Source organism: Peromyscus eremicus, chromosome 1 (genome assembly GCF_949786415.1).
Source record: "Peromyscus eremicus chromosome 1, PerEre_H2_v1, whole genome shotgun sequence".
Classification (NCBI taxonomy): Eukaryota; Metazoa; Chordata; class Mammalia; order Rodentia; family Cricetidae; genus Peromyscus; species Peromyscus eremicus.
Window position 1 is genome coordinate 52,268,069 of NC_081416.1, and position 17,601 is coordinate 52,285,669.

Sequence of the window (17,601 nt, forward strand, 5' to 3'; positions counted from 1 at the left end):
TGCTGAGTGAAAGGCTGGAACAGTTTTTGAGCAGAAAGAAACTGAGCGAAGCTGGAGTTTAGCCTGTAAAAGTGGAGTGTTAAAAACAAATTGCCGAGGCGGGTTGGGGCCTGATTCTGGTGGATCTTGTACGAACAAAGGTTGAAGTTCTATCCCCATGAGAAATCACTGAAAGGTGGAGGCAGGGTGCAATATAATCCTTTTCATGTTTATTAAGCACCCTCTCAAATCTTTAAATACATACTTGAGAGTAGTCATTAGCTCTGTGCTTGATAATGAGAATTCATAGAGTGTGTTGGCGTTGTCCTATGTGGTCACCAATAGCTACTGTGGAGCACTTGAATGGCGTTGATCCAAGCTGAGTGTTCTGGTTCACTTTTTGTCAACTTAACACAAGTTTGAAGGAGGGAACCTTAATTGAGAAAATGCCTCTGTAAGACTAGCCTGTAAGCAGACTTGTGGGGTGTTTTCTGGATTAATGATTGATGTGGGAGCGTCCAGCCCACTGTGGGTGGGGCCACCTCTGGGCTAGTGGTCCTAGGTTCTATAAGAAAGCAGGCTGAGAAAGCCAGGAAGAATAAGCCAATAAGCAGTGTTCCTCCATAGCCTCTGCTTCAGTCCCTGCCTTGAGTTCTTGTCCTGATTTCCCACAGTGATGGAGTGTGACCTGAACATTGTAAGATGAAATAAACCCTTTCCTCCCTGAGTTGCTTTTGGTCATGGTGTTTTACCACAGCAGTAAAAACCCTAACAAAGGCAGGGTCTCGTGTAGGGTTCTGGAACTATTTGATTAGCAGGTCTTGGGAATACAGACCCTTGGAGAAGAGTGAAGTGCTCCTATCTTGACGTTCTCCCTTAGCTCTGAAGCAACAGTACCTAGTGAGTGTGCCTCAAAACCTTGAACTGAGAGCCTACATTACACCTTTTCAGGTATTTTGTCATGGTGATAGAAAGCTGACTAACACAGATAGAAATGGCCAGAGGGAACCAGCTTTGTGGGGACACCATAAGAAGGTTCTCACCAGACACTGAACGCGAATACCTTGACCTTGGTGGAACTTCCCAGCCTCCAGAGCTATGGGCAATACATTTCTATTGTTTAGACAATCCAGCCTGTGGTTGTCTGCTACAGCTGCACAGACTAGAATACATGTACGTGTTCACAGTAGCCCAGCTTGCACGCCGCTGAGTGCCCATAGCTGTATGTCTGCGTAGTACAGATGGACATGTGTGTGCTCACATGTCCACATGGTGGCCAGCCCTCTTTCCCATGTCCTTTCCCAAGCAACGTGGCCTGAGTTCTTTCATTGTGGTTTATTGAAATTTCCCACCAAGGAAAGAATTTGGGGGAGGAAAGAACTACCTGCTAGGGGATCTCAAGGGAAATGGAGATGGGACAATGGAGGAAAGTGGCCAATACAGAAAGGGCAGATGGAAGGGCAGGCCCTGGGTTGCAGGGAGGATGAGTGCAGGGGTGAGTATGGGAAGCCTTGTGGTCAGAGCTTTGGACAGGTGAGGTCTGGGTTGTGGGTGACGGTGGAGGCGGTGATGGTGGAGATACCTTGACTGAACTCTCAGAAATCTTTGTTCTAAGAGTATGGGCCCACCCAGGGTCTCCCCCAAGCCCCAAGGTGCTTGAGAAGCCCTGGAAGGGTCCTGCTTGGGATCAGTCTCTGGAGGGCAGGAGAGAAGATTCTGTTCTCAGCTTGGGTCCGATCCACCAGTCTTCAGAGGGATTGTCTGGGATGCCTTTTCTGCTTCTGGCTCCTGCTTTGTTTTCTTGACTTGCTGGTGCCTAGAGACATAGAGCTTAGGAAAAGCCTGAAGCTCTGGCCTGTTTGCTCAAAGGGGAGTCCTGGGGGCTAGAGGCAGAGAACTCACCAGTCTTGCAAGTCCTCGATAGTCTCAGGCAAGGGCCGGTTGAGGGTCTCAAGCAGGAAGAAGGCAGCACTGCCTCCCAACAGGGCCGTGGTCCCAAAGATGACATTAGGGATGAAGGGCCGCACCTCACCCGTGATTTTCACCAGTGGAGCTATCATACTTCCCACTCGAGCCCACACGTTACTAACACCCATACCTGTTTGCCTGGGAGGGTTCAGAGAAGGGATTGGCAGCCTGTGCAGAGGGCTTTTAAAGGACAGTCCTGGGACCCCTGGGTAGAGGGCAGGAGGAGGATGCTACAGCCATCTGTTAGCCCCTGACCCCGGTGCATCACCTACCTGAGGACTGTGGGGTAGAGTTCACTCGTGTAGAGGAAAAGGCAGCTGAAGGAGCCAGACAGACATCCTTTCCCAAATACAGCCAGGGCTGTTCTCACGAGCGGCATTTCTACATGGGAAGGGGTTGGAGGACGGGCCTGGGTGTTCATGAGCACCTGAATGTTTTCACTCCTTAGCAGACTTTGTCTCCCTCTGTGCTTGGTTGCCCAGAAGCTCATATGAAAAGGTGAGTAAAAACCCATCTGCAACTCCTAATGCTTTTTCATGTTGGCCAATTGGATTGTTTTTGAGAAGAGTAACCTGAGCTCCACAAAAAGCAGGGATCTGTTTCAGGCCAGCACAGTGAATTGGAGGAAGGCTAACAAAGCTGGAATTCACTTTCCAGCCTGTATCAGAGTCTTCCAAAAGATCCTAGGGTAGCCTTAACCTCTCACCTGAAGATACAAAGATGAGGGCCAACACGGCCCCTCCTGCCAGGAGCAGGAGGAAGCCTTGGGTGATGCGCCGGCCTAGATAACTTATGGAGAGGATTGTGATGAACTTGGCTGGGATATCGACCCCACCAAAGATGATCTGGAGTATGTAGATGTTGACTCCAAACTCTTCTACCCCCATAGCCAAACTGTAGTAGGCAAAACCAGTAGAAAACCTGAGAGACAGAGAGGCACTGATCAGCATCTGTAGCCAAGCTAAGATCTCTTCCCATAGCTGTCCATGGGTTATCAGAATGATAAATAGTTTTGCTTATTGTGTTATCTATAGCTGATTGATATAGTCTGCTTGAGTACAGTTGAGTTTTATGAGACTGTGTCTGAAATCAAGGAAAAGTGCTAGGATCTATTGGTCATGTCTTGCATGGTCATGGTCTAGGGTGTTCATAGCAAAGGTGCCCAAGATTGGCTCCATAGAATAACAGGACTGGAGGGACTCTCAGAGACTAGAGGAGGCAGGAAATGATCTGTTTTTGTTCAGTAGAAGTGGAACATCCAGAGAGGCAGAGGTGAAAGTCAAGCTGTGAACCGTGTGAACACAATTCCTCCTCCTCTCTCAGAATTATGGCAAAGTGTGGGACAAATTTGATCCTGGGGAAGACTAGGATGGAAAATGGTCTCACAACTAGGTCACAAAAGGACTTTGGGGAAGATGTAGGATCAGTCAGAAGAGGAAATTTGGGAGATATGTAATTGCTTCCTGAAAGTCTTCAACCTGCAGGGTCAGCTCTGCTCTGTGTGGCTCCAGAGGGCAGAGCTAGGCTTCAGGGGCAGAGAGGCTGACTGTGGAGAAAGTTCTGTCACCAGGAGGTGCACTGAAGGGTCTAGAGCACTTGCCCTGTGTGGGGCGGTACGACCTCAGAGGGAAGCAGACACTCTTAGCTGAGTATGGGACTTCTGGGATGGAAGCTGGGCTTGGTGGCCCCCAGGAGATATTCCTTTGATTTCTCTTGCAGGTACCCTAGGCTTTGCCCTGATGGACATCTCCTTGTTCATCAACCCTGTGCAGGGCATGGGTAGGGTGAGGTGGGCAGGTTACCAGGCCAGGGAGAGACAGAAGGTCACACGGCGCAGGATGGATACCCGGAGCAAGTCAGATAAGCCGTATTTGACCTTGGCTGAGGTGATGTCCTTCTGCAGGTTGAACTTCAGCTCCTTGGGACACAGGAGAAGGAAGGGTGCTGTTAGTGGGCCTAGCTGGTGGAAGGGAAGGAGGTTTCAAGTCTAAGTTCTTCCAGAGGATTCAGTGGGGGAGCAGATGGAAGACAGCTGTAAGCCAAGGAAAGAGAGGCAAGGGAGGCAGACACACGGTCCTGCCCCGACTGCAATCCCTCCTCACCTACCTCAGTGGTGAGCTTTCCCCCCTCCTCCTGCTTGCCGTTGAAGGCGGCCACCCGCTTGAGCGTCTTCAGGGCCTTTGAGAACTTTCCAGCCAGAACCAGCCAGCGAATGGACTCTGGTACCCACCTGGGGGCCAGAGTCAAAACATAATGGTTCCCGTTCCAGAGTCCCTTTTGAGATGTCTGCGTCCAGGGTCATGGGATAGGAGGCCCAGAAACCTCAGGGGCCTTGTGCACTTTCTGCGGAACTTCACATTGGCATCTTTGTATCTGGGCTGCCTCTAGTTAGCACAAATTCCAGCATTCTGTCCCCGCACTTCTAAAACAGCTTTCTAATGCTCCCAACCTAGGTTGGTTGGGGGCTGTTGTTGGGTGTATTCCTTAGCTAAGAGCCCCAAGGACTAGACTACGGTAGGCGGAGCCTGGGGAGGGGATGGTATACCTGAGGCTGGACGGCTGGAGGGTCATTTGCCTCTACTTCCCTAACCTTCCTTGGTCTGGATTCCTTTAGGGCCTTTGGAGGGTGGACGCTGATACCTGGCTTCAGACCCCTGATCCCAACTTTTTGAGTCTGTTGCTCATGGACTTAGAGCTTCGTTTCTACCTTGACAGTCCTGTGAGCCTGCTCTCACCAAGACTGTGAAGGAGTTCCTCTCATGCTTCATGGCCGGGCCCAGGGCTCCAGCCTTGTCTCCTGAGAATAATGACAGCAATGACTCCCACTCAGCAAGCCTTCCTGTAGGTTAGCCCCACAAAACTTAGGGTAATCAGCAATACCATCCCCATCTTATCTAGAAGAGCCTTGAGGCTCAGAATGGGTGAGGCCTGCCCCAAGCCACAGGGTAAAGGGCACTGAGCTCTCACTGTACTCTGCTGACCACCCTTTGCTCTCCCGACTCGGACTGCTCCCACCCCAGGTTATGCACGTTTCTGCCCCCACTCTCTAGTCCTACCCCTCCCTTTCAGATTGCTATTCATCTCTGACACTTCTGTGATCATTTCCAAGTTGAAGTTCCATCTCGAGTCTGTGCTTTTCCTTGTAACTTTCCCCGAGTTTTCTCATCTTTGGATAGGGACAATAACGCTCCCATCAAACAGAGGTGCGACAAGGACCAGAGACAACACTAATTAATGTCCAGGACGGGGTATTATGCATAATTTATAAATAGTTACTCCATGGTTTCACAGTCTCCCTCGGAATGCTTGTGACTTCCAGTGCTTGGCTTCAACAGCGAGTTATGCAGGCTGATTTTTTCATCTTCCTGTGTGAACTGGGGTTCAACAGGTTGATCTCTGGCCTCTCTGCATCTCCTAGCAGACCACCTCAGTTCTCATAGATTTCCAGGCTGAGGCTCCACTGTGGATATTCTTTTGTACTTTTCATCTGAAAATCTCCCAATGCTGTAGATACTTCCTTCAAAATGTCTTTCAGATTTCTCTCCCAGCATCCTCTAGCCTGCACAGCCCCCTCCCTTCTGTCCTCAGCCTCACCATGTGGGTCTGTATTTCTGGGCCATTCCCCCCCCCCCAGATAGAAATTTGGGTAGGCCTGCCAGCCCCACAGACACTTTCTGTGCTTTTCCATCCTCTTCCACGTGAAGTTGAGGCCACCCTGGATTTCTGTGCTCATGATGGACCAGCCCCCTCCTGCCCATCTCAACTCATGCCCCTTCTTCAGCTGCAGGTAGCTTCCAGTGCCCCCAACACCTCATCTCTCTTACAGCATGCCTCAGTACATGTAACTCCTCCACCCTGGAGGGCCTTCCTTGACTCTGGCTCAAGGGAACTGGGGACAGATGGAGTTGGATAGCTAGATTAGGCATGGATCCCTTATTTGTCCATGGTGGAATTGGGTAGAGAGGAGAACAGAAGAGGGCCACGTACCAGGATAACAGGGAGAAGATGAAGAAGGGAACAGACACAGTTAACTGTAGCCAGCGCCACTGAGGTATGACATAGGCCAGGCCGGACAGAATGAATTGGCCAATGGTGTAGCAGTACCCAATTGATGTTGATGAGATGGCCCGCATGGAGGTGGGTACCCATTCCACATCTGTGAGAGGAGCCCAAGGACTAGATTAGGGTCTCATCAGGCCTCAGGCACCTCCCTGTGAAGTGGTATCAGCTTCTGCCTCCCAGCAGCTACCTGACTTCATCTGATCTAAAGGATTCAATTATCATCACTCAAGGACACAGGACTCAAGTCTGAGCCTCTCTCTGCCCCACTTCAATCTTAATATGCCTCTCCACTGGCAAGTAAATTAATTCCCTTGCTTTGCACCTCAACTTCATCATCTGTACAACAGCTAACGTATCATTCACTTCTGCGTATGCACTGAACAGGACCATATGCCTAGCAGAGTACTCAGACCCAAGGCAAGTCCTATAGCGTCGTAGCTGCTGTCATTATGTTTGTGATTGTTGGGAAATTCAGAAGGGTCTTAAGAAATCAAAGGTAGGCCTCTGGTTGAATCGAACCCACTCTCTCAGCTTTTGGCTGGTGCTCCCCAAAGCCTTCCTGCTCGGGCCCCCACTGTGGCTCACTTAAGATAACGGTGCTCAGAGAAATGCCTGAGATGCTGCAGCCACACAGGAATCGGAAGATCATATAGACGGGGAGGCTGGGGCTGAAGGCAGCGCCTGAGCCACTGGCTGCCAGCAGTAGGTAGCTCCAGGTCAGGATGGGCTTTCGGCCAAACCTGCAGCTCAGAAGAGAGGAAGGGCCAGGTTAGCCACCGCGTCTGATTGCCAGATTGGGTGACTTTGCAGGCTTTGGGGCAAAGGGCTGAAGGCTAACCCCCAATCCTCACTCAAAGACCAGGTGGAGCATATAACGCTCTCACCAGACGGAGCCTTGCTGGTAATTGCTGTTTTTCAACAAGTTTGCAGTAGGAGCATTGAGTTAATGAGTTATTTCCTCTGCCTCTGCTTAGTTGACCGAGCAGAGGTCAAAAGACCACGTATCTCTAAGTAATCCACCTGCCCTGGCTTTACACTGTGTAACCACAATCCTGTGTCTGAAAAACCTGGGTTGAGAGGACTTTGGGACAAGGGAATGGTATCTGCCCATGGAGGATCATCCTTCCCACCTCTCCCAGCTTTTGCTTCTTTGGGGTACATGGGCGTAACAGAGTTAGGAGGGGATGTATGTGGAATGTGCTCCCGAGCCTCACCTGTCTGACAGTTCTCCAAACACGGGCCCTCCAATCAGTATGCCTGCCATGAAGACCGACTGGGCCATCTCCTTCAGTTTGTTGGAGCTGCACACCAGGTCCCACTGCACAAGAGCAAGGTAGGGCCATGCCAATTCAACACAGTCCAGTCCCCTCAAGCCATGCTCAGCCTGCACCTTCACATGCGCGCGCATGCATGCACTCAGATGCCTTGGCTTCCCTGAGCCTGGTCTTTGGCTCCCAAGCACCAATTCTTTCTGCCTGGGGGAGGGGGGGCGGGGTTCCTTAGGCCTTTGACCCATGATTGCTTGATGATAGCATTTCTCAAGTGTGTGTGACCTGTTGTATGGTTTACAGAGTCTGCTCAGCTGCCCCATTGACCTCTGTCCTCAGCCTCTTCCACTGAAAGTCCATCTGTGCTCTGCAGCTCCCAGTCTGCCTCCTCGTTTCCCCCACATTTCCAAGGCTAGTCCCCCACCTGCATCCTTGACTTCACCTCTCCTTCTCTTAAGGTCTACTCTTTGGGTCTCTCCCTCTCTCCCTCCCTCCCCTTTCTCTCTTTCTCTCCTCCTCCTCCTTCTCTCTTTCTCTCCCAACTCTTCTCCATCAGTCTTCCCTATAAACTTTTCAGTTCTCTTCAACAAGAATCCTCGTTGCCACGCACCCTCTTCACTCATTTCTCAGTTCTGCCCTGACCAACACACGGAAGCTGTGCTCACCAAGCCACCCACAGCTTCTCTGTCGCCGCACTACAGACCTTCTACATTCTGACCTGACTTACCCCTGGGCTCCCCTCCTTCTGGCTCTCCTCTTGCTTCTTGCCCCCACCTTCCCCGCTTCTTTCTCCCCGCCCCATCCTGCTAGCTTCTCCAGGGCTCCCTCTGGATCCTGCCCTTCATCTAAGGCACTTTCCCCAAGGCACGGCCACCTACTCTTCATGCCCAAGAGCCCAAATCGATTTCTGCAGCCCAGCCTCTCCTCTGGCCTTCAGACCATTGGAGTTCATGGCATACTGGAAAACACTACCTGGATGACAGCCCACGAACATTCCAGACTTAACAGGACTTGTCATTCCACTCATTGTAAGGTTCCTTGCACACCGAATGGCAGACCTGGCTTTTAAAAATCTTTATTTTTGAAATTTACATGGCTTTGAATCGATGAATCCTAATTATATTACACGTGTGGATAACACTGCCATGTTTTCAACATTCATGCAAAGAATAAATCGTGCTATGGAAACCTGTCCTCAACTTTTCCTGCTTTATGTTTTTTTGTGGTGATACATTTAAAGTTCCTCCGTTCAGCTGTTTTGATATTCAATCCATTGTGAGGACTATAATCACCCTGCCGTGCAAACAGAACTCAAGCTTATTCTTCCCATTCACCTACAGCTGTGTATCCATTGATGAGTAGCTTTCCTGCGTCCACTCCACACCAATCTCCTCAATCCATGGCCTCTGACAAATATGATTCTATACTCCTAAGAAACCCACGTATAAGAGAGCATGCTGGTGTCCTCTTTTTGACTCTTTCCTCTCTCTTCTGCCCCATAGAGGACATGATATCTTGGTGCTCACAGATATGCACTAGGGAAACCAGGAATGTTAAACACGCATGGTTGTCTCTTCAAAGGGAAACAGGTATAATTTGTTTTCCACCTAGAAGGCTGGGAATGTACATAAGTAATAGTCTGGTGACCTGTGCTATCTGTAGGGCCAGGCCACACCTGATTCCCCCAGACCTTCCTTCCTTCCTTCCTTCCTTCCTTCCTTCCTTCCTTCCTTCCTTCCTTCCTCCCTCCCTCTCTTCCTTCCTTCCTTTCTTTCTTCCTTCCTTTCTTTCTTCCTTCCTTCTTTCCTTCCTTCCTTCCTTCCTTCCTTCCTTCCTTCCTTCCTTCCTTCCTTCCTTTCTTTCCTTTGCTTTTTTGAGACAGGGTTTCTCTGTGTAGCCCTGGCTGTCCTGGAACTTGATTTGTAGACCAGGCTGGGCTTGAACTCAGAGATCCACCTGCCTCTGCCTCTCAGGTGCTGGGATTAAAGGCATATGCCACCACACCTGGCTTCCCCTAGACTCTTATGCTTATTTTACTCATTCTCCCTAGACCAGTGGTCTCAACCTGTGGGACTGCATATCAGATATCCTGCATATCAGATATTTACATTATGATTCATAACAGTGCAAAATTACCATTATGGAGTAGCAATGAAATAATTTTATGGTTGGGGTCACCACAATATGAGGAACTACGTTAAAGGGTTGCAACATTAGGAAGGTTGAGAACCACTGCCTTGGACCCTTATTGTGAGCATTGTTTCTCAGCCAATCTCTAGAACCCATTTTTATGGAAGAGATCACTAAGAGTTTTGATAAAGTGATGCCTTAAGCTTTATTGTGCATACAAGATTGAGCTAATTGTCACGAAAACTTTTCCAAAATTGTACTATACTTAAATATGCCTAAAATAAACTACCTGAGATCAGACTCTAGAAGTTTGAACCAACACAAGTTACTGAGTCATGTTGAACCGGACTTCTTGCCTCACTCAGATCAAAACTCTGTTGGCTCTGGTGTTTGCAGATACCCCACCCACAGTCATTTGATCTTCAAGTTTCAAATATATATATTCAAATATATATATATATATAAAATATGCATATATATATATATACACATTTGAGACAGGGGTTCTTTACATAGCTCTGGCTGTTCTGGAACTCATTATATAGAACAACTCACAGAGACTGGCCTGCTTCTGCCTACCTAGTGCTTGGATTAAAAGAGTGTGCCACCACACCCAGCTGCATTTGTTTTTGAAACTGGATTTTTCTATTTTTTAGATTTATTTCTTTTGTGTATATTGAGTGTTTTGCCTGCATATGTTGAAGTGCACCGTGTGTGGCTGGTGCCTCCAGACGAGATCAGATGAGGATGTCAGAGTCTCTCAGACTGGAGTTATGGATGGATGGTTGTGAGCTGCCGTGTAGATGCCAGAAACAGAAAGCAGGTCCCCTGTAAGAGCAACAAGTGCTCTTAACTCCTGAGTCTATCCTCCAGGCCCTCTATCTTCATTACAATTGCCTTAGTATAGGCCTCGCCGTCTGGCCTCTGAACGCACAGTAACAGCTGATGTTTGCTGAGGGCTCTCTGTACCAGGCACTGTCATAAGTTAAAATTTTTCTATACTTTAATTTCTTTAAGCCTCACAACATCCATGTTGTATGTTCCCGTTTTACAGGTGAGGAAACAGGCTCAGAGCAGGTTACTGTGACAAGTGCATGACAAGTCTTCCCCACTCCTTTCCCAGTGACAAAATTGGCTTTTAGGTTTTTATTTTGCTAAATAGTCCCTGGTTCCCTGTTGTTGGCTAGGTAAGGACACTCACTCCCCTGCTGAGAGGTTTATAAGGCTGGCTATGCTTTGGCCTGGTCAACCTGTCTGCTCTAATCTCCTGCTAATCCCAGCACACATTCTTTGCTCCAGACATCCTGAATTACTTGTGTAATGAAGTGAAGAATGTTCCCTAGAAATGCCTCCTAAGAGTGTTTCATAAATAAAGTGTGGGGAGAGCCCAAGGAGTTCTTTTCTACCTTTCTCTTCTGGAAGTGAGGCGGGATGGGGGTGGATGAGGACTCCAGATCTTCCAGCTAGCTCCAGGTGAGCCAACATGTCCAGTAATCCTGGTAGACATTTCTAACAGGGAAGGGGATCTACATGGTATGGTGTGGCAGCAATAGAGGAAACGGAATACAGGAGGAAGTGAGGGTGTAGGGAGAGAAGCATGGCGGTCATGGGGGTGGGAGGTGTTTAGAGAGAGTTCTGGTATTTTATGACATGCCGTCTTAAGCCATTCAGGAAAATTTAAAGAAAGGACCTACTGCTCACATAAATTACTTCACCTCTTTCCTTTGCAGCAAAAAGCACACCCCCTGTGTGATGCTGTACCTGAGGGGAGCCATGTTGTTATTGATAAGGAAGCTGAAGTGGAAGATATGTGTGGCATTTCTACCTGTTGGCTTAAGAGGGACTCCTTGGCCTGGGCGTACATGCTTTCTCTTTTCTTATGGGTAGGAATAGTGATAATAGCAACAACCCCAGGAGGCAAGTACTGAGTTGCTGTCAGTCTGGGTCCCTGGATGGCCCTGCAGATCTAACCATCAGTCTGGAATGCTATTTTTTTTTTCAGAACTCTTACAGAAGAAACACTTCTTTATTAGTAATAGTCAAGCCATGACTTATTGCTGAGGCTTTTGTTATAGCACCAAAACGTTGCAGATGAAAATGGAATTTGTATCACCCTCCACGTCTGCACGAGAGGTTTACATTCCAAATTCTCTGAGGAAAACTGCCTCCTTTGTGAGATGCGTGTGTGGTGGGATGGGCAGTATCTAGCACACAACTCTATGTAGTGAGGAGAGAAAGCTTCAAACTACACCATGACATCCACTGGAGTAGTACCACCCCTTACTGATGTTTAGAAGTTCAAAAGAAGTACTCTGTGGTTAAAACTTTAAAAAGAAAAAAAAAAGAGCAAACTTCAGTTACACTGTAAATTTCTTTCAGAGATTTCATGAGTAACGAAGCTCATGAGAAGCAATGAGAAAAATGGGGTTGTGACCACCCTGCAGAGCAACATAATCTGTAGGGCCCAGGTCTGAGACCTGCAGCCATTAGGAGTTGACTGTGTCCCCTCAAAAGACACAGTTCTAGCCTTCTAGACTGGAAATCAAGTTGTTTAGGTATAATTAGCTGAGTTATAGTGAGGCCGTACTGGGTAGGAAGGGTAGAGACATGCACAGACAGGACAGGATGGAGGCGGAGCTTAGAGGGGGACCCAGGAGCCAAGCAGTGCCAAGGCTGTCAGCAGCCACCTGAAGCTAGAAGAGACAGGGGTGATTCTTTGTAGGGCCTTTGTGGAGAACATACTGATGCTGTGGGGTTTGGACTTCTAGTCTCCAGATCTGTGAGATAATAAAATCTTTGTTGTTTTAAGCTACCCGATTTGGGGGAATTTGCTAGAAATGAATAAACTGTGTGATTTGGCTTTGTGTGAAACGTCTATTGGCCTTATAGGTAATGATGGGAAAGGGATTGAGAATAGACGAGGGAACGGGTGTGGAGCAAATGGGATGTGTTTTTAAAGGCATACCGAGTTTCTGAAAGAGCAAGATTTTAGAGCATTCTGGAAGCCTTTGATGGAACTCCTGTGGAAAGCTCCCAGTGCAAAGCCCTCAGAAGGTCTTGGTAAAACCTGCACCAGAAGGCTTGAATATTCATGACATCTGGAGTGGTTTCTGTGCTTTCTTTGACTGGGGCTCCAGAGGCTGGTGTAATCCTTGGATTTAATCAGGTTTTACTCTGAGTCAGTGAAAACGAATGGTTCCTTGATTCCCTTACTCAGGCGTGTTGCCTGTCCTTTGATAATCTTTTCTGAGTGTCAGGGGCTCCTCTAGGTGGTCAACTCATACTTGTGAGGTGGATGAATGTCTGAGAAGTCTGACTCCCCGTGAAGGTAAGGTTGCCCTTGTCTCTGCAGCTCTGATTTTACTACTAGGAGGGCAAATGCTACGAAGCCTCTTTTTACTGCCAACAGGGTACATGCTATGAAGCCTTCTTGCCACTCATGTCTTTGTTTTTCCTCTCCTTTATTCTGTAGCCTTGCTGAGGGCAGAAGACATCTCACTTGGCTTTTTATCCCTAGAAACTAACAGAATAGTTGGTTATAATACATCTTAGAGTTTGTTTAATGAATACTGGATGAATGAATAAACAGGGCAGGGCTATCATACATATTTTTACTGTTGAGGCTCAGAGAGGGAAAGGTAATGTGCTCATTGGAGGAAGCCAGACATTAGTTTCTTGGTGCTTCTCTCCCGCCCTGGGCTTGTATGGCTTGGGCTTATAATTCCCATCAGCTCCTGTGAGTTCTACACAGCCTTCTTGCTCTCCATAACCTAGTCCTGCACTGGATTTCTTTTCCCAGTCTGGTGGCATAACTAAGCCCCAAGGAGCTGGTTCTGGAAGAAAATGACAGAAACCTCTGCCTTGTCTTCCTGCCTGGCCTGGAACAGCAGAAAGGTGGTAAGGAGGAAAAGAGAAGGGCCACTCTGCTCAGGAGGCTGAGGAAGAGGTTGAAGCAGAGAGTGCTTGAAGCAGGGTTGAGGGCAGCCAGTGGGAATGTGGAGCAGGAACGGGACTGAACACGAGAGACAGACCGATAAGTGTCCTGAACCTGGGTAGCCTGGGGATTTGGTGAGGAGGACTGGGAGGTCAGAAGTGGTTGACCAAGGACCCTGCAAGGGTCCTGCCTGGGGTACAGGTCATGAACTTCTTGTGGCCCTGGAATCAGGACAGGAGGGTGCAAAGCCAAGAGGAAGCCCAGGGGCCTTTGAAAGGCGCACTTTCCTCACTTGAGGCTGGTCCCAGGCCCAGGGGGCTGCGGGCTGAGTCAGTGTATGTGGCTGTGAGTTATACTCCTGGGAACCTAGGGATCAGCACCCAGGCTCCCGAGCTTTCCAGGCATAAAAGAAAGGTCTTTGTTTCCTCTTAATGTCCTCGTTAAAGCTCCTTCTGAAAAGTCCTGATTGCCTCTATCACATGGGAGGCAGAACTCCATTCTACCCACCCCAAGCAGATGGAGCTTGTATTTGCCATGGCTGAATGAACAGAAGACCACAGTGTTTGTGTTTGTTCTGGTTGTTGGGTTTGGTCATTAATGTTTCAGTGGCTGGGCAGGGTAGGAGAACCTTCTTGTGGGCTTGTCATGGCTGTGTCCCCAGGGAATTAGAGCTTAATGTAGAGCTAAATGAGGTCTGACATGGACAAGGGTGCAGCCCCTCTGAGGACTGCTGATCCTCTGCATTGTGCAGACTCACATCATCTCAAGGAATGTAATGGTGACTAGAAATTTGGCTGGCACAAAGGTGAACTGACGCTTGACTGTGTATGAGGCCCTGTAGCCTCTGCTCTTGGCATGGCTCCCGGAAGCCCACCTGAGGAATGACCTGGAGAGGAAGCTGTTCCCCAGTGGTCAGCAGTGCCTCTGCAGGAGAAACTTATCCTGTATTTAGCATTGTTTAAGCACCTACTGCATACCTAGTCCTGTGATGACAGATAAAGGTGGGACAGATACTGTCCCTGTCCTGGAGGAGCTCCTGCAGGGTGGGGTGGGGCATCTGTGGACGAGTCAGACCACCCAATTCTCTCAGTGGGGTGAAGGGTGGACAGCCAGTCTCATGAACTACGGGTCAGGTTCTGTGCAGCCTTAAGGAGCATGGTCTCTAGAGTCCTACCTCAGGGACTTGAATTCTCCACTCTGCCCTGTGTGAATGTTGTGCCTCGACTAGGGACCTGTTTTCCAACTTCCTCATCTCTGCAAACAGGATAATCAAGGTGCTAAACTCCGAGGGCTGTGAGGATGAAATGAATCCATGCACACACCTCTATCTATCTGGCACCTGTGCACTCACACACCATGTTCGTGACTAGGCCAACTCATTACTCCTTGTAAGCGCTTTCTTTCTTCACTTTCTCCTTCTCTCACACGCTGGGAAACTTATGGGCATGTCCTTGATTTCCTATCTGCTCTTTTCTCCCACATCTGTTCAGCCACCAGGTCCTCAGATTCCAATTCCCTATCCTCTTCTAGTTTCTAAACCCACCATTCCATCTATGTGTCACCTCCATCCCAGAGTCCTATGCAGCTTCCTACTAGCTTTCCCTGCTGGTAGACAAAATCTCTCCCTACAAGCCACTCTCTATCCTGCAGAGTGAGGCTCCTCAGATGGCGACCTGAGCCTGCCACACTCCTTCTTAAAGACTTCCACATCTGATGACTCCTACTCCCTTGTTACAGAGGCCACACATTTAGCTTAGTGACCACACCAGGCCATCCTGCTGTCCTCTCCTGTCCCATGTCCAACAGCCTCCATGCCTCACTGTTCTTGTCTGTTCTTCAGTCTGTGCATCTGTGACTTTGCATTTGGCATTCTGTGCCTTGTATCTGGGGTGTACTGCCCATTAGGGCTCACTCCTTACCTCTTACTTCTCTTTTACATTCAGAGCAAGCGTGACTGACTCCAATAGGACCTCCTAGCCCCTGTGCTGGTTAGAAACCTCCCCATTGGGTTTTCAGAATCTTAAGATTATGGAACATTTATTTATTCCTTCCACAAATATTTACTCCCCAGAGCCCCTCCTCTGTGCCAGGTATTATTCCAGGTGCTGGGGACACAGCAGTGAATCTACGCAGATTCCATCAAACTACTGGACCCCTAGGGGCGTGCATCTGTGTACCTTCTAAAGGTAAGCACCTGGAAGACTAGTGTCTTCTTTGACTCTGTGGCCTCAGCATTCTGCATCATAACACCACTGTGCCCAAAGTTCTGGATACTTGATGCTATATCATCTGAATGCTATGATTGACACAGAGCAGAAAAATAACGGATGTGATCGAAAGTGTTAACATTTGCAAGGTGTTTAGAATAGTGTCTGGCATATTACAAATGCTTTCTGTAGAATAAATATTTGTTAACTACACGAATAATTATATAGACGGTGTAGATGGTCTTGGATTCAAATCCTACCTCTACCTACAGAAGAAAGTCAAGGCTAAGCCTCCATTCCTCATCTGTGAAATGGAGCTAAAGACATTGCCTTCCTTAGGATTTCAGAAAGCCCAGACTCACAGAGTGGCTACCTGGGAGTGTATTTGCAAGGCAAAGGTCTTCTAGTGAAGCAATGTTTGGATCCTGCACTTGTGGGGCTCACAGGGTGTCCCTTTATTAAGCCTCCCTGGAATTTACAGCTAACTCATCCCTTGTACTTTGTACTTAGGGCCATTTTGCTTTAAAATCCAGCCGTGAAACTGATCGTGTACACTGCACTGAACAATCACTTCTCTTCCCCAGGACTGAGGGCCTCACCCTAGGCAGCAACAAGACAGTATCTGCAAAGCACCCAACCATGCCTGGCAATCAGTCGACATTCAGGAAACACCATTCCTGTTTCCTCTCTTCCTCCTGTCAGTCTCCTGCCTGTCAGTTCATTGAAGGATTTGATTAAACTCTAGTTTTAATTCTAGTTTGATTTAACTCTAGTGAGAGAATCAGTTCCTCCAAGAAGGATGACTGGGAGGTGAAGCCATAGTACCTGTGTGGGTGACTGGATCTGCTCAGGAGTCTTTCAACCTCTGCTCCGTGAAATCCCTTTTCTACACCCCCCTCCCCCGACGCAATGCTTTACACAGGATGGAATGTTCCTTTTCTCCCTCCTAGTCTGGTTAACCCTTGCCTGGTGTTCCGGTCTCAGCTCCAGGGCTGCGTCTTTAGAAGGGCTTCCTGCAATGCCCACCCTTTCCTGTCCCTATAACCAGTCCAATGGTGGTAGGTCACAGTCCAAGGTCACGGCATAGCATGAGGTAACAAGTTATTTTACACTTCTTCATGTGGTGTTTTCGCCCACTGATGCTATCCAACAAGGTTATAACACCCCACCAGGAGCAGGGACTGTACATTTTCTGAATCCCTGGAACTTAGTACTGTGCCAGCTAAAGAACAATGCCCCCATGGATTATTGAAGGAATGCTTGGGCTCTGAGCATGAAGGAACCAAACCATTCAGCTCCTCTTCATTAGTACTAGGATCCTTCCTTTTTGCCCAGTCCTCTGTTCTCCAATCCCGGGAAGTCTAGGCCCCCTGCCTCTCTTCCTATCCACAAGTGCTGTAGGGTCTATGGGACTACCTAAGATAAGGTGGGGGATTGAGGGTGCCAGACATACCTCTGTCACAATGGTGTCTCTGGTGCTGTTGTAGATCCAGCCATTCAAGCATGGCTCAGTGGCCGCCTGGGTATCATTGGGAAGACTGGCATTGGGCAGATGCATGAAACGGAGACACTTCTCAGGCTTCCCATTTGGACTCAAGGGGAGCACCCAGGGCCCTATTGAGGCGTTGGGTGGCGGGCGACAGTGGTGGGCAGGGGTGGTGGCTGTGAAGATCTGTAGCAAGTTGTGGTTGGCTATTCCGAGGACTGGGAGGGCCAGCAAGGTCACATGCAGGTACTGGAAGGGGCCCATGCTTCCAACACGGTCCAGAATCTCGGAGAAGGTCATGGCACCAGGCAAGATGAACCAAAGCTGTAGGCAAGGCATCAGGCCAAGAGGGATGTGTTTGTGTGTGCGTGTGTGTGTGTGTGTGTGTGTGTGTGTGTGTGTGTGTGTGTGATATAGGCCTGTGGAGGAACATAGAACCACATGCACAAAGATGTACCTAGTTCCATGTGTGAGCATGTGTATGGAGCTATGTCTGTGTGTATGTATGTGTAAAGATGTGGGGGCTCTGGTGTGTGGATGCATGAGGATATACCTAGCTGCATGAAG

The 17,601-nt window shown here is 48.6% G+C and overlaps 1 protein-coding gene across 2 annotated transcripts; it reads right to left on the reverse strand.

Moving 5' to 3' along the window:
- Positions 1–1,354: 1,354 nt before the first annotated feature.
- Slc22a8 (solute carrier family 22 member 8) lies at positions 1,355–17,334 on the reverse strand. 2 transcript variants are annotated; one of them, XM_059248589.1, is made up of 10 exons: positions 17,002–17,334; positions 7,224–7,327; positions 6,595–6,749; positions 5,935–6,103; positions 4,054–4,177; positions 3,750–3,865; positions 2,654–2,868; positions 2,220–2,328; positions 1,882–2,085; positions 1,355–1,795 (listed from the first exon to the last, which is right to left on the reverse strand). In XM_059248589.1, exons 1-10 carry the CDS (start codon positions 17,332–17,334, stop codon positions 1,702–1,704), a joined length of 1,623 nt encoding a protein of 540 aa, XP_059104572.1. In that variant the 3' UTR covers positions 1,355–1,701. The 2 variants fall into 2 exon arrangements, with proteins under 2 accessions (XP_059104572.1, XP_059104577.1); XM_059248594.1 differs by lacking the exons at positions 3,750–3,865; positions 4,054–4,177.
- Positions 17,335–17,601: the final 267 nt, after the last annotated feature.

What these genes read in the sequence shown, in the direction of transcription:
- Slc22a8 (XM_059248589.1), bottom strand. Translation starts at nt 17,334, where the DNA reads ATGACCTTCTCCGAGATTCTGGACCGTGTTGGAAGCATGGGCCCCTTC. An exon ending in GGGGAAAGCTCACCACTGAG is followed by an intron (nt 3,866 to 4,053) that starts GTAGGTGAGGAG and finishes CTGTGTCCCAAG; the next exon opens with GAGCTGAAGTTCAACCTGCA. An exon ending in CCTCATCTTTGTATCTTCAG is followed by an intron (nt 2,329 to 2,653) that starts GTGAGAGGTTAA and finishes CTTCCCATGTAG; the next exon opens with AAATGCCGCTCGTGAGAACA.